Raw genomic sequence first — 15248 nt, forward strand, 5'->3', positions numbered from 1 at the left:
TCAAGACATGAACCCACTATTGGGAACACCACTGTAGAGCCTCAGAGCTGCATAGTACCCAACCTGGAAATAAGACACTCAGACTGGTGTCAAGTATGGGGAACTCAAGGGGACACATATCACATGGATTGTGTTGTCTTGGAACATAAACCCTAATGCATAAGTCTGGAACTAGTCCCCAGGATTTAGAACTGAGAGTGGAGATATCTATGTCCCCCTAATGAACCAGCAGTAGTAACCTGGAAACCACAGCTGACCACAGTCCTATAACTGGGACCTTGTGCACAGGTGAGACAGGCAGACAAGCCAATTCTAACTATGAATCAATAGGGTACTGGAGAAGCCAGCTACTGAGCAGTGCAGCAACAGGTGGCACCTGTAGCTTCCCAGACACAGGAGTACAGCAATAGGTAACAGGAACGCACGGGAATGACTGAAGCCTGGGGACCAAGACCTATCCTAAAAGGTTGCTCTGACGATGTGCTCTACTCAGGAACTGGTTTAAATAGGCGCTGATGAAAGTCAGAATTATCTGAGCATGGCTGCTGCGCAGGGATTGGACTGATGAGTCACATGGGGAAATCCAAAATGGCTGCACCCATGCATCCAGCCAGTTTGTTTACATTACATGCTGTGGGGAGCGGGAATGCGGTTGAGGTGCAGGAGATGGGAGAGAGGGTGCAGGTAATTTTTACCCCCCTGATGCATAGAGTCGGGCAGTGGGAGTAGAGAGGACAGGCTGGCACTACAGCCTCTATCCCCAGCCCAGCACATGTGCTGAGCAGGGGAGAGCGGCAGCTGCAGCGGCAGCAACATGTCCTCTCTCCCTGAGCGACTATCCCACCTGCCAGTCCTTCAAAGCTCTCCAATTGATCTCTTGCTTTGATAAATCTCTCCTTTTATCCTCCATAAACTTGACCAGCAATTGTTTGCTCTTGATGGCCACAATGGGCCGGCAACTAAATCCTAGTGTGCCTCTTACAAATTGGACACCGACGCAAAAGAAAATTGTGAATCATAGTGATATTTGATTTCTCTACTTTTCTTTTTAACTGTTGTTTTTCATTTCTTTTTCATTATTTTATATAGTTGTTGTACCTTTTTTTTTTTATATAAGATACAAATGCTGAACAAGGACAAAATTAGGACCCCTGTCATAGATTAGAAAGGGGAAGCCTGTCGTGCAAGGAAGCAGACAGCCCAATTGTGGCTTGGAAAAAAGAGGAATTATTCATGGCGGGGAAATCATGTACAGATAAGTCACAGCGTGTATTGTCAGAACCGCACCGGCTAGGAGAACTTCCCCATTTCTCCTTCTCAGAGCAGGGAAATTTCCTGTTGGGGATATCGAAAATATAGTTTTATTATTTTCATCTATTCAGCAGCAGCTGTCCCTGTTCTGATGACATGTGAAGGGAAAGGTCATATACAATGTAGGAAAACCAGAATACACTGAGCTTATAGCCTGTAAGATATATTATCTTCCCTCGGCCTAGATGCATATTGAAAGACTATATAGCAGATTTTTGGTGTCATTACCAACTAGAACATGGGTCTTCAAACTGTGGCCCTCCAAATGTTGTGAAACTACAAATCCCAGCATGCCTTTCCACAGTTTTAACACTCCCTTATAGCAAAATGGTGGCAAGGCATGCTGGGATTTGTAGTTTCACAACATCTGGAGGCCCACAGTTTGAAGACTCATGAACTAGAACCTTGTGGGCCCCATAGCAGCTGCACTCCTTGCACCCTCTATAGTTGCGCCAATGGTCATTACAAGGTGTCCTAGTGATCCAGAATTCAGGTTAAAGTAAAGTATTGGTTTTGATTGTTCCCCACAAGTTGAGTTCTCTTTCTCATGAGTTGCCCCAGACCAACCGTCAATGGCACTTGTGTTGCAGAGTGAGTATTATAATCTCCCAGCTTCCATTCCATTGGGCGTGGTCTCTGACAGAGGGGACATGGCCTAGTGCTGCAACTACCGTTTTTGTCAATTTTGGGGGCGTGCCTAGCGCTCCTCTAGCATCTGGGCAGCTCCCTCCCTGCACTGTAGGGATGCTGCGTGGTAGATGAGTGTAAATCGCATAATCATAGCCAATCACTGCACAGAGATTTTCTTTTCTACTCTAATGGATCGCCCTTGAGACTCCCGATTTTGCATGGCGACCCCTGGAACCCAAAAGGGTCAGGTCCTCTTGCATTCCGCCCACTTCCTAGCCAAGGACGAGGGGAAATCGTGAGCCTATAATAATTGCATTATTTGTCAATCACAACCACCCTTATAGCAGAAGAAGTGCTACTGGGCTATAATGAGGAGTTCTCACATAGGAAATGTACAGTGAGATGGAAGTGTCAGAGCAGGTGCGAGACGTACAGAGTTATATGGAAGCATGAGCACTCTGGTCTCCAGACTTATCTTACGCATCAAATATAGGCTGGGGCAAATGCGATTACGACTTGTGGGAACCCAAGGGTCTCATTAAGATCTGTTTGCTAGGCTGCGTATATTCTCAGCCTAGCGAGCAGATAAACGTCGCCCGCAGAATGCCCCCCCCCCCCCACTGCATACACATTTGCTGAAGTGGGCCAAATTGCCTGTTGGGGTGACATTCTGGTCATTTAATAGCCGCCTGGCCCTGGTCACTAAGAAGACCAGGGCAGTGCTGTCTTTCCCATTGGGCTTAATTGGCAGTTGCCCAGAGGCCCAAGGATTCTAGGGGCCCACACCAATGGGGAAGACAGCACTGCCGCTGGGAGCTGCTGCTGTGGCTGCGGGTGGCGGGCAGCGGGGGTGGGATGGGAAGCGCTGCTGATTTTGAAAAGACTGTTCGGAAGCTGATTGGCCTGACGCTCAGCCAACTGGCTCGGCCAGTCTTTTCAAAATCAGCAGCTCTTCCCCCCGGCAAACAGCGCTACAAGTTTGCAGCCCCCGCTGTCCGGATCGCTCATCATCGCCGCTGCATGGACGACACTGCTGCACATAGGTTTATGTGTGGGGGGTAGTGTGGTTGGAGGGGGGCCCCCGAATTGTTTTGCCCAGGGGCCCGCTCTAATGTTAAGAAGGCCCTGGACCAGGGCCATGGGATAGTATGCTGTTACATTCCGTTAATCAATGCATTAGTCTGATATACATACATTGGAGCCATGCATACTGTATATGCATGTAACAATACAAGGATGTAGTTCTGTAGCTTCATGCCAGCACTATAAGACAGTGGGAATCCCCTTTATTCTGTAATTTATTTAGTAAAAAGTTCAAATTTCGGGAACTGGCTGAGAAATGAGGAACATGCAGAAACCCAATAGTACACGTGCTGAAGCAGCCACAAGTCAGTAGTCCGGGCATACATACATTGTCTGTCTATTGTAGGTGGCACTCATGGATAAGATCCGGGGGGGTGGTGGTGGGGGGGGTCTGGGGGGCTGTCAGGAATGTAGGTCTGGGACCGGACAGAGAGGAGGGCACATCTCTAGATCCCACCACTAATAACAGGAGAGCTGTACCAGACTGTGCAGGTCAATGTACAGGAAGTACTTCAGAAAAACAACCCTTCACTGCACGTCAGCCCAATATGTATGGTCTGGTCTGTGGAACACTATTTTTGATGTCACAACATGTGATGTCACATAGGCCCTTATTCTAGTTGAATCGGACGGATGCGTATTTTCGGATGGCCACGAGTGTTCTTAGCCCCGCCTACCGTACGGAACGCTCACACCGTCCAAATGCGGTAAGACTCCAACCAAATGGACCGCGAGCAGATGTTTCATGCGAACACCTCCTCCATCTGTGGAAACCTCCCCCATCCTCCGATGGTCGCCGACCATCGAATGATGGCCCGAGTGGTCAGGCAGCACTGAGTGCTCCAGACCACACGGACATTTTTCCAAATGAAAGCAGGGATATGGGCGGGCAGCTGACATCCGGCTATGTCAGTTGTCCGCTCCCCACACATGCGTCACGGCCGCATTACCATACGTACGCCCAGCGTTTTCATTGGAACGCCCATGAAACGTGGGGCGTACGCATATGGTAATGAGCCCAAACAGCCCTTCACGCCCCTCTCCACCCCCTGATCGGATGGTTCCGTGTGATCATTTTATGTACGGAACTCAAGCCGTGTGAGGTGTTCGCACATGCGCAGATACGCCTCCGCACATGCGCAAACACCAACCATCGGCCATCCGTCCGCATTCGGAGCCACCCGACTCAACCAGAATAAGGCCCATAGTGGTGGAGTGCCGCAGTGCCTGGGGGTGTAGTCCGACTTATATTGTCAGTCCTGGGCCCCAAAATTCTGGTGGCAGCCCTGATTACAGTATACTGCCTTGCATTGTTCTCCTAATGTCCCAGATTCTGCCAGGGGGTGTCACTAAGAAGTTCCTTCACAAGGACAGTGATTTGCTGTAATTACTGTAATTCGCTGTAGCTGCTCAGGAGTCTCTGCTGACAACTCTAAATAACCTCCCTTATAGGAACTACTGACAGGAGAGAGAGACAGCAGAACATGATCACTCAGGGTCTTCTTATCTGTGCTGGTGTGCACTGATTAATATCATGCTGCTGCTGCTGCTATTGGCTGTAAGGGTGACAATTTTTGTTAATAATGTTTCTGTAGTTAAACATATTTGTTTAATTAGAGTTTCTAATGTCCATAATGATTTGGGTACTGCTATAATGATATCGACAACAGGTAGGTTGACATGCATTGGGCCGACCACTGAAGGCTGTCAAAATGTCAACATAGATTTTTTTGGTCCTGAAGGTCGACACAGTCAACATGGACACTGTATCGGTGCAACGTGTCCCCTCACCATGCTTTAGGCACGGTGCCTCGCTAAGCTTGGCATATTATTATATTCTCCCTCCACGCCCTAGTGGATGGTAGGGCATGATATACCGCCTGTCAGCACATGTCAGCTCCTAATAAAAAGTGAAAAAACCCATGTCATTTTTGACCTTCCCCATGTCGACCTAATGCTTGTGTCAATCTAATGACCCTGTCAACCTAAGGCCATGTCGACCTTTTCAGGTGTCGACCTGAGCCCATGTCGACCTTCAGTGGTCGACCCAATGCATGTTGACCTTAGGTGTGTTGACCTAATGACCATATACCAGAATAACATTTAATAAATGGAAAACATACTTATATGTTAGGGATGAATTCACACGGGGTCAAATTGCATTGGGAAATTATTGCATAAGCATCACATTTATCATGTATAAAACTATGCTGAGTTAGTTTCAATACTTGTAAAACTTACCAAAATGTATTGTTATTACTAATGTTATATAGACACACCCATACAGTATGTGGAGATAGACCATTTGGGCAGAGTGTGACACCCCCCCTCGACAGTGCACAGCGCATCCTACTGTAGTTTTCAAAGTAGGCAACAGTTGTACATAAGCGTTCACATTGTCTTCCAGAAGAAGCATTAGAATTATGTACAGGCTCCAAATATATAATCCACATCCATAGCACAATGTATGTTTACCACTCATTCTTCAGAAACTTCAGATTTTGTTACATTGAACGTGTGGAATGACAATGTCCTCAATCACATAACTAAAGTAGAATTCCGTGTCCACTCTGTAGCTAGCTGTTTACAATGGCCCAGTGTTTCTGAATCGCTCTGCAAGAGTCTGGTGTCAAGTTTAAGGAAGAGGAAATGAGTTACATTTGTAGTAGAATGTCATTAAATAAGAAGGCTAATTATGAAGGGCTGTGAATTCTGCAGCGGTAACCCTTTCCCCGCCAGGTCTAATGTAGGGTACACACCAGGACGACCACCGTCGTTCACGACCGATAGACGACCATGGAACGATTTCCCTTGGACTTCCCGGGAGCTCCCAGGCAGTCCCCAGCAAACGATTAGCAAAAATTGTGTTTTTTTGCGGAACGATCTAGATCCGATCCCGATGCGCCCGCGATGGTCGTTAAGACGGTCGGATCGCTGGTTTTTGTTTTTTTGCAAGAACACATGCGACCGTCGTCAGATGGGCCTTTGAAATTTGAATGACGGGGCTGGACTAGCAGAGGGGGGAGGACTAGCAGAGGGGGATAGGAATAGCAGCAGCCATTTTAAACCAGTGTATTTCTGCTTTGTTACTAGTGAGGCTTGGTTTATACCTGCTGAACGCTGGACATAGCTATTTACACATTACTTTGTTTTGCCTGCCATTACAAAGTGTCTTTTAACCCTGCACTATGGAGAATGCAGTGATGGGTAGTCACCAGCAACAGTACCTGCTCTATTATGCAGTGTTGAAGCTCAGACGTCAGAGAGCCCAGCGCAGGAGAGAAAGATCATGCTGGACAAAGCAGTGGCTACTTCAGCGTCAGACTCGTTCGCACATGCCACTGCTCAGGGACATCAGGGAGAATAACCCAGACGATTTTCGTAACTTCTTGAGGATGGATGATGCCACATTCCAGGAATTGCTGCGTCTGGTGACTCCCCACATCGAGAAGCAGGATACCAAGTATCGCATGGCTATCCCTGCTGAGGAACGGCTGGTGGTGACCCTGAGGTTTCTGGCGACAGGACGGTCTCTTGCTGACCTAAAGTTTGGATCCCTCATCTCCCCGCAAGCTTTGGGCCTCATCATCCCGGAGACCTGCAAAGCCATTGTGAAGGTGCTGCAGTACCAGTATTGCAAGGTAAGATGAAATATACACTGTACACTTTATTGTGCAAACAAAATATTTTTATTTATAATTTAGGCCTAGGACAGAAACAGGTTTTTTAGGCCTTTCATGGTTAAAACATGTAAAATAGTAAATAGATTGTGTCAACACAAATATATTATAATACCATATATAAAAGATATTGTACAAAAACACACACTATATATAAAGATTTAAGTATGTATGACCCAGTTTAAACTTTCCCACTAAGTACGGGCTACTGTGTGGCAGAGGATGTCTGCCGCAGATAAGTAAAGGCTGCGGCCCACATAGCGCATGGCGCAGATGCAATGGTCCCGGCCCCATTGATGTGCGCCATACGCCATGTGAGCAGTGGCCATCACATACCTGCAGCTGAGACCATGTCTGCCGCACAGTACCCCATACTATTGGCAAAGACAAAAGGGTAATAAATGGAGTTTGCTCTCCAGATTGAGGAGAATCCTGTTCTCCCTCTGGTAATGCAGGTACAGGTAGCAGCATATAAAAAGAAAAAAAAGACACTCTGGTAACTTCTGAAACAGGCCCTTACAACAGTAGGGATAAGGTACTGTGTGGCAGAGGATGTCTGCTGCAGATATGTAAAGGCTGCGGCCCACATGGCGCATGGCGCAGATGCAATGGTCCCGGCCCCATTGATGTGCGCCATACGCCATGTGAGCAGTGGCCATCACATACCTGCAGCTGAGACCATGTCTGCCGCACAGTACCCCATACTATTGGCAAAGACAAAAGGGCAATAAATGGAGTTTGCTATCCAGATTGAGGAGAATTCTGTTCTCCCTCTGGTAATGCAGGTACAGGTAGCAGCATATAAATAAACAAAAAAAACACACTCTGGTAACTTCTGGAACATGCCCTTACAACAGTAGGGATAGGTACTGTGCGGCAGAGGATGTCTGCTGCAGATATGTAAAGGCTGCGGCCCACATGGCGCATGGCGCAGATGCAATGGTCCCGGCCCCATTGATGTGCGCCATACGCCATGTGAGCAGTGGCCATCACATACCTGCAGCTGAGACCATGTCTGCCGCACAGTACCCCATACTATTGGCAAAGACAAAAGGACAATAAATGGAGTTTGCTATCCAGATTGAGGAGAATCCTGTTCTCCCTCTGGTAATGCAGGTACAGGTAGCAGCATATAAATAAACAAAAATACACACTGTGGCCCTTGTGTGGCAGAGGATGTCTGCTGCAGATATGTAAAGGCTGCGGCCCACATGGCGCATGGCGCAGATGCAATGGTCCCGGCCCCATTGATGTGCGCCATACGCCATGTGAGCAGTGGCCATCACATACCTGCAGCTGAGACCATGTCGATGGTAAATGATAAAGTAGCCTATTTTTTAGGACAGATCCTCAAAAACAGGACACTCTGGATCTTCTATCAGTAAAGAACTGTAGAATTGACGGTACTTGGGGGGTTGAGAAGGCTGTGTAGGTGTTGACTGGGTATGTGTTGGAATTGTGCTCGACTGGCCTGCTACGGTGGCAGGCGGAGTAGGCACTGGTGATTCTAATGACAGTGGTGTGTCTGGTGCACTACCAATGCCAACTATTTTAGTGCCACTGTTGAGATACCCTAAACTGCCATTATACACCAACTCCATGCATAACTTTTCAAAAGTAAGTTGCTGGTCAGGAGCCATGTTGCGAACACACTCTGCCACATAAGTGAAGTAGTTGTCATGTTTGTCCGGGTTTCTTTGCAGGACTTGATGTGCCCGCATCATAAATTCTTCATGTGCCGCTGCTTCTCCTTTTTTTCCTTTGCCACGCATTTTTTTGGCACGGGGGAGTGGTGGAGTGGGTTCCAGGGTGGGTGGCGGAGTGCGTGCCGGAGTAGGAACTTCGTTCGATGTGCATGCATTCTCAGATAGGACAGATAGGTCTGGGGTTGCAGGTGGGTAGTCACCAAGCTGTAAAAAAATTGAACATGTTTACTAATCAATTCTATTTACTTCTAATTTCAGTTCCCTACCAGCGTGAATGAATGGAAAGTCATCGCAGAGGAGTTTGAACAGCGATGGAACTTCCCAAATTGCGGTGGAGCCATTGATGGCAAACATGTCCGCATAGCCCAGCCTATCAATAGTGGTTCCTACTATTTTAATTACAAGGGCTATTTTAGCATTGTACTAATGGCTGTTGTTAATGCGAACTATGAGTTTATCTTCCTGGATGTAGGAAGGAATGGCCGTGCATCGGATGGTGGCACTTTCAAGGACACAAAGTTCTACGAAAGGCTCATAGCGAACACCCTTCACTTGCCGTCTGTCCAGGAAACTAAACAGGGGCTTAACTTTGTTTTTGTGGCTGACGAGGCTTTTGGCCTGCACGAGCATGTCATGAAGCCATATGCGCAAAGGGGGTTGAACCATGACAAAAGGATCTTTAACTACAGGCTATCCAGGGCACGGCGTGTTGTGGAAAATGCTTTTGGCATCCTGGCAAGCCGGTTTCGCATTTTCCACACTGCCATTAACCTGAGGGTGGACAAAATTGACTGGGTTGTCACGGCGTGCTGTGTCCTGCACAATTTGCTCCGCAGAAAAGCCACACAGCAAAGGGCTACAGGCACAGCACTCCAAGAAGACCAAGAACTGCCAGAGGAGGTAGTGCAGATATCCTCCTTGCAAACCCCAACACAACGCTACACAGGGAGTGCACGAGCCAAACAGGTGAGGGAAGAGTACATGGCCTACTTTAATGGGGAGGGCGCTGTGGATTGGCAGGAGGAATCAATTAGATAGCCAAAAAAATAGACTCACCGATGCAGACTGCGAATTCTCCTCCTCCTCCTGCGCCGTGACTTCTTGGTTTTCATGTTCTACCATAAGGACTACTCCTGTCCTCATCGACTCCTGGCTGAGGGTGAATGTCAACCGGTCATAGTACCAGAGCGATGTTTGATACATCTCGTCGACTCCAGCACCAGACTTCTTTGCAGCCTCCATCTTCTTGTGTTCCTTTAAGAACACCGTGCGCATATTCTGGATGCGTTTCCTCACCCATTCAACATTGGCCTCTGGATGAAATGGAAGACTGTAGCGTGCCAACTCCTCCAAGGCTTGGTTTCTTTTCATTTTGTTTGAATACTCCTTGGATTTGGTTCTCCACAGGCATTCGTGTGTACGATATTTTTCAATAAACCCTTCCAAAAACTCTTGTTCCTTTGCGTTGGACATTGGGACTGTAAAAAGATAAAACCATTTTAGTTGTTTGTTTTGTTTCATATTTAAATTTTTATAGTTATAGTTATACCCATGTTTTGTTTCATATTTAAATTTTTATAGTTACACCAGTTACCTAGTTCTTATGTTTTAAGTATTTAAAATGTTAATAAACTTTTATGAAAACCACTATACATTTTATTGTGCAGATTGCTATTCACACACACACAGGTGAATGGGGCCTAGCAGAGAGGAGTGCATGGAATACTGCAATGGTGGACAATGGTTTATGTATATATATCTATATATACACAAACACACACACACAGGTGAATGGGGCCTAGCAGAGAGGAGTGCATGGAATACTGCAATGGTGGACAATGGTTTATGTATATATATCTATATATACACAAACACACACACACAGGTGAATGGGGCCTAGCAGAGAGGAGTGCATGGAATACTGCAATGGTGGACAATGGTTTATGTATATATATCTATATATACACAAACACACACACACAGGTGAATGGGGCCTAGCAGAGAGGAGTGCATGGAATACTGCAATGGTGGACAATGGTTTATGTATATATATCTATATATACACAAACACACACACACACACAGGTGAATGGGGCCTAGCAGAGAGGAGTGCATGGAATACTGCAATGGTGGACAATGGTTTATGTATATATATCTATATATACACAAACACACACACACACACAGGTGAATGGGGCCTAGCAGAGAGGAGTGCTTGGAATACTGCAATGGTGGACACTGGTTATATGTATACACACACACATGGGGCCCACCCAAAAAAAACAGTGACATGGTCGGGTGCACGGTTGCCAAACCAGTGCTTTATACACACTATATACATTGGTGGCAACAGTGGGCATGCATAGAAGAGCATTGGGAGTGCAAACATACCAGGTTGTTGTTCTGGGAGATGAGACAAGAAGGAGAGTCCAACTGCTGCGCCAGCGCTGTTTGCTATGTGGAAAAACATGGCGCCGGGGGAGTGTTTAGGAAATGCCACTCAAATAGGCTGGATCAAACGACGGACGCACCGACGGACGGACGACGGAGGCGGCAAAAAACACTCACGATCTGCATACGATTGACGGTCGGTCGGCCTGGGATTGACGGATCCTACCTGCAGCACGTAGGACCAAAGATGCGACCAAACGAGCGGCGTGAACGCGCATTGGATCGGAATCGGATCAAATAAATGGCAAAAACACACGATAGTACACACAATCTGCATACAACCGGTCGGAATCGGATCTAAATTGACAGAATCGTGCCCTAGTCGTCCTGGTGTGTACCTAGCATAAAAGTGCTCACTTACCAACCAAACCACCCTAAACGTTCTGTTTATCTTGCTATCACAGGGGCCTGTTCTCAAATAATTAATCTGAATAGTTCTAAAATTTTATTAATTTCAACATATCATGGAAGGTGTGGGACATAACCCAGGAAGTTTATGTTTCTTGGAAGGGGGGGTGGGGTGGACTTTGCCTGGCAGAATTGGTGTGGCAACAAAGCCCACAGGAAAGATTCCCTGTGGGCAAGTGTACGTCCGAAGCCGCCCATGGCCAGGGGAGGCTAGAGAATCACAGGCTGGTGGTGTGGGTGTGTTAGGAGGTAGAGGGTGGCAGGCTGGTGGTGTGGGTGTGTTAGGAGGTAGAGGGTGGCAGGCTGGTGGTGTGGGTGTGTTAGGAGGTAGAGGGTGGCAGGCTGGTGGTGTGAGTGTCTTAGGGGGTAGAAGGTGGCATGCTGGTGTGCGGTGTTTGGGGGTAAAGGGTAGCAGGCTGGTGGTGTGGGTGTGTTAGGGGATAGAAGGTGGCAGGCTGGTGGTGTGAGTGTGTTAGGGGGTTGAAGGTGGCAGGCTGGTGTGCGGTGTTTGGGGGTAAAGGGTAGCAGGCTGGTAGTGTGGGGGTGTTAGGTGGTAGAGGGTGGCAGGCTGGTGGTGTGTGTGTGTGTTAGGGGGTAGAAGGTGGCATGCTGGTGGTGTTGGTGTGTTAGTGGGTAGAGGGTGGCAGGCTGGTGTGTGGGGTTGTTTGGGGGTAAAGGGTAGCAGGCTGGTAGTGTGTGGGTGTTAGGGGGTAGAGTGTGGCAGGCTGTTGGTGTGGGTATGTTCAGTGGTAGAGGGGGGTAGGCTGGTGGTGTGGGTGTGTTAGGGGGTAGAGGGTGGCAGGCTGGTGGGGTGGGTGTGTTCAGTGGTAGAGGGGGGCAGGCTGGTGGTGTGGGTGTGTTAGGGGGTAAATGGTGGCAGGCTGGTGGTGTGGGTGTGTTAGGGGGTAGAAGGTGGCATGCTGGTGTGGGGTGTTTGGGAGTAAAGGGTAGCAGGCTGGTAGTGTGGGGGTGTTAGGGGGTAGAGGGTGGCAGGCTGGTGGTGTTGGTGTGTTAGTGGATAGAGGGTAGCAGGCTGGTGTTGTGGGGGTGTTAGGGGGTAGAGGGTGGCAGGCTGGTGGTGTGAGTGTGTTAGGGGGTAGAAGGTGGCATGCTGGTGGTGTTGGTGTGTTAGTGGATAGAGGGTGGCAGGCTGGTGTGTGGGGGTGTTTGGGTGTAAAGGGTAGCAGGCTGGTAGTGTGGGGGTGTTAGGGGGTAGAGGGTGGCAGGCTGGTGGTGTGTGTGTGTTAGCGGGAAGAAGGTGGCATGCTGGTGGTGTTGGTGTGTTAGGGGGGGTTAGAAGGTGGCAGGCTATTGATTTGGTTGTTTTAGTGGGTAGCGGGTGGCAGGCTTGTGATGTGCGTGTGTTATTGGTTAGAGCAGGGGCGGGGAACCTCAGGCCTGCGGGCCGTATATGGCCCCGTAGCCAGTCTGAGTGGCCCGCCCACCTGCCTGGCGGCTTTGCTGAGAGTCAAATACAGGGGAATTCTCGCGAGAGGTCGGTAATTCTCGTGAGATTCCTCATAATCAGCAGCAGAGACTGTCAGTCCTATTCAGCGGCAGCCACTGGAGCGTGGGACGGCTGCAGCAGGACAATTTTGTAAGAGACGTTTTTATATATGGCCCCACGAAGGGTTTTTTCCCCATACAAACAGCCCTTGGCACAAAATAGGTTCCCCACCCCTGGGTTAGAGGGTGGCAGGCTGTTGGTGTGGGTGTGTTCGTTGGTAGAGGGTGGCAGGCTGGTGGTGTGGGTGTGTTAGGAGGTAGAGGGTGGCAGGCTGGTGTTGTGGGGGTGTTATGGGGTAGAGGGTGGCAGGCTGGTGGTGTGGGTGTTTTAGGGTGTAGAGAGTGGCAGGCTGGTGGTGTGGGTGTTTTAGGCGGTAGAGGGTGGCAGGCAGGTGGTGTGGGGCTGTTAGGGTGTAGAGAGTAGCAGGCTGGTGGTGGGGGTGTGTTAGGGGGTGAAGGGTGGCAGGCTGGTGGTGTGGGTGTGTTAGGAGGTAGAGAGTGTCAGGCTGGTGGTATGGGGGTGTTAGCGGGTAGAGAGTGGCAGGCTGGTGGTGTGGGTCTGTTAGGGGCTACAGAGTGGCAGGCTGGTGGAGTGGGTGTGTTAGGGGGTAGAGGGTGGCAGACTGGTGTTGTGGGTACAGTATGTTAGGAGGTAGAGAGAGTTGTGGGGGTGTTTGGGGTGTAACTGTAAGATGGCAGTCTGGAGGTGTGGGTATGTTAAAGGGTACAGGGTGGCAGGCTGGGGGTGTAGGTGTGTAAGGGGGTAAAGGGTGGCAGGCTGGTGGTGTGTTATGTAGTAGAGGGAGCAGGCTGGTGGTGTGGGGGTGTTTGGGGGTAGATTGTGGCAGGCTGGTGGTGTGTGGGTGTTAGGGGTAGAGGGTGGCAGGTTGGTGTGGATGTGTTAGGGGGTAGAGGGTGGCAGGTGGTGTTTGTGTGTGGGGGGTGTTAGAGGGTGGTAGGCTGGTGGTGCGGGGGTGTTAGGGGTAGAGGGTGGCAGGTTGGTGTGGATGTGTTAGGGGGTAGAGGGTGGCAGGTGGTGTGTGGGGGGGTTAGAGGGTGGTAGGCTGGTGGTGTCGGGGTGTTAGGGGTAGAGGGCGGCAGGTTGGTGTGGATGTGTTAGGGGGTAGAGGGTGGCAGGTGGGGGAGGGTTAGAGGGTGGTAGGCTTTTGGTGTGGGGGTGTTAGGGGTAGAGGGTGGATGGTTGGTGTTGATGTGTTAGGGGGTAGAGGGTGGCAGGTGGGGGTGTTAGAGGGTGGTAGGCTGGTGGTGCGGGGGTGTTAGGGGTAGAGGGTGGCAGGTTGGTGTGGATGTGTTAGGGGGTAGAGGGTGGCAGGTGGTGTGTGGGGGGGTTAGAGGGTGGTAGGCTGGTGGTGTCGGGGTGTTAGGGGTAGAGGGTGGCAGGTTGGTGTGGATGTGTTAGGGGGTAGAGGGTGGCAGGTGGGGGGGGGGGGGTTAGAGGGTGGTAGGCTTTTAGTGTGGGGGTGTTAGGGGTAGAGGGTGGCAGGTTGGTGTGGATATGTTAGGGGGTAGAGGGTAGCAGGGTGGTGGTGTAAGTGTGTTAGGAGGTAGAGGTTAGCAGGCTGGTGTTGTGGGGGTGTTTAAGCATGTAAGGTGGCAGTCTGGTGGTATTGGGGTGTTAGGGGGATAAAGGGTAGCAGGCTGGCAATGTGGGTATGTAAGGGGAACACTTCCAGGGCCCTGTAAAACCCCAGTACGCCCATGCCGTAAGGCTTTGCTTCTCTCACTCACAATTCAGCGTGAAGTTCAAAAAACTTACACAAATGTTCCATTTACTTAAGGTTCCATTTACTAACAAGCTGAGTGAATGCTTGTGTTAGACTAATGAACTACATATGGATCCCAATGAGAATCAATGTGTCCGGATAACTTGCTTACAAAGAAAAATTCCATGAATGCATATAGAAGCAAAGTAATGGGGGTTGTATGAAGCCACCAGCATGACCATGGGCGGTAATGAATGACCCACAGACTGCTAGTAACATTCATAAATTGCAGCTCTTTGTGAACGCTCAACTTTAAACATGCATAGAAAACATACCTGTAATATAAACAACTGCAGTGGGGGTGCAGTTGGCATAACTCCTCCCCCTCCCGCATCCTTCCCTTATGTAAGTAAGCTCTGAGGATATATCTAATGGATGTTGATCCTGAAGAATTCCCTCTTTATAGAAGCTACAGGAAAACCAGCAGCAATGAATGGGGCACATTTACTATTGGTCAGTTTCCAAAGCTGCCAATGGCAACTGTAATTAGTGCTAAACAAGCATTAATTACTAGTGCCATCGGTCAAAGCCATCGATCATCGGTGGCTTTGAAAAACCGACAGATAGTTTGTGTGCACCGCGGTGTTCATTGTGAAATATACTACTGGTACTACGCTACAACAGCACACCCATTGGCTTTTACACATTGGACAATAATAAAGTTAAGATTGGCTCCTAACTGTCACACT

General features: G+C 49.0%; 1 protein-coding gene across 1 annotated transcript; it reads right to left on the bottom strand.

The window, feature by feature from the left end:
• On the bottom strand, positions 1-10233 carry LOC146049489 (uncharacterized). Its single transcript, XM_083166037.1, has 4 exons — positions 9467-10233; positions 8358-8614; positions 845-977; positions 1-63 (listed from the first exon to the last, which is right to left on the bottom strand). The coding sequence occupies exons 1-4, from the start codon at positions 9929-9931 to the stop codon at positions 1-3; spliced, it is 918 nt and encodes a 305-aa protein (XP_083022163.1). The 5' UTR covers positions 9932-10233.
• Between the last annotated feature and the right edge of the window lie 5015 nt (positions 10234-15248).

The sequence above is a fragment of the Crinia signifera genome, chromosome 12 (assembly GCF_055691185.1).
Source record: "Crinia signifera chromosome 12, ASM5569118v1, whole genome shotgun sequence".
In the NCBI taxonomy this organism is placed as follows: domain Eukaryota; kingdom Metazoa; phylum Chordata; class Amphibia; order Anura; family Myobatrachidae; genus Crinia; species Crinia signifera.

Bases quoted from the DNA above. Each gene is read 5' to 3' on its own strand.
- LOC146049489 (XM_083166037.1), bottom strand. From the start codon at position 9,931: ATGAAACAAAACAAACAACTAAAATGGTTTTATCTTTTTACAGTCCCA. The intron at 8,615-9,466 runs GTGAGTCTATTT...ATTTTTTTACAG, and splicing joins AGAATTCGCAGTCTGCATCG to CTTGGTGACTACCCACCTGC. The intron at 978-8,357 runs GTGTGTTCGCAA...CCAATTTGTAAG, and splicing joins TACTTCACTTATGTGGCAGA to AGGCACACTAGGATTTAGTT.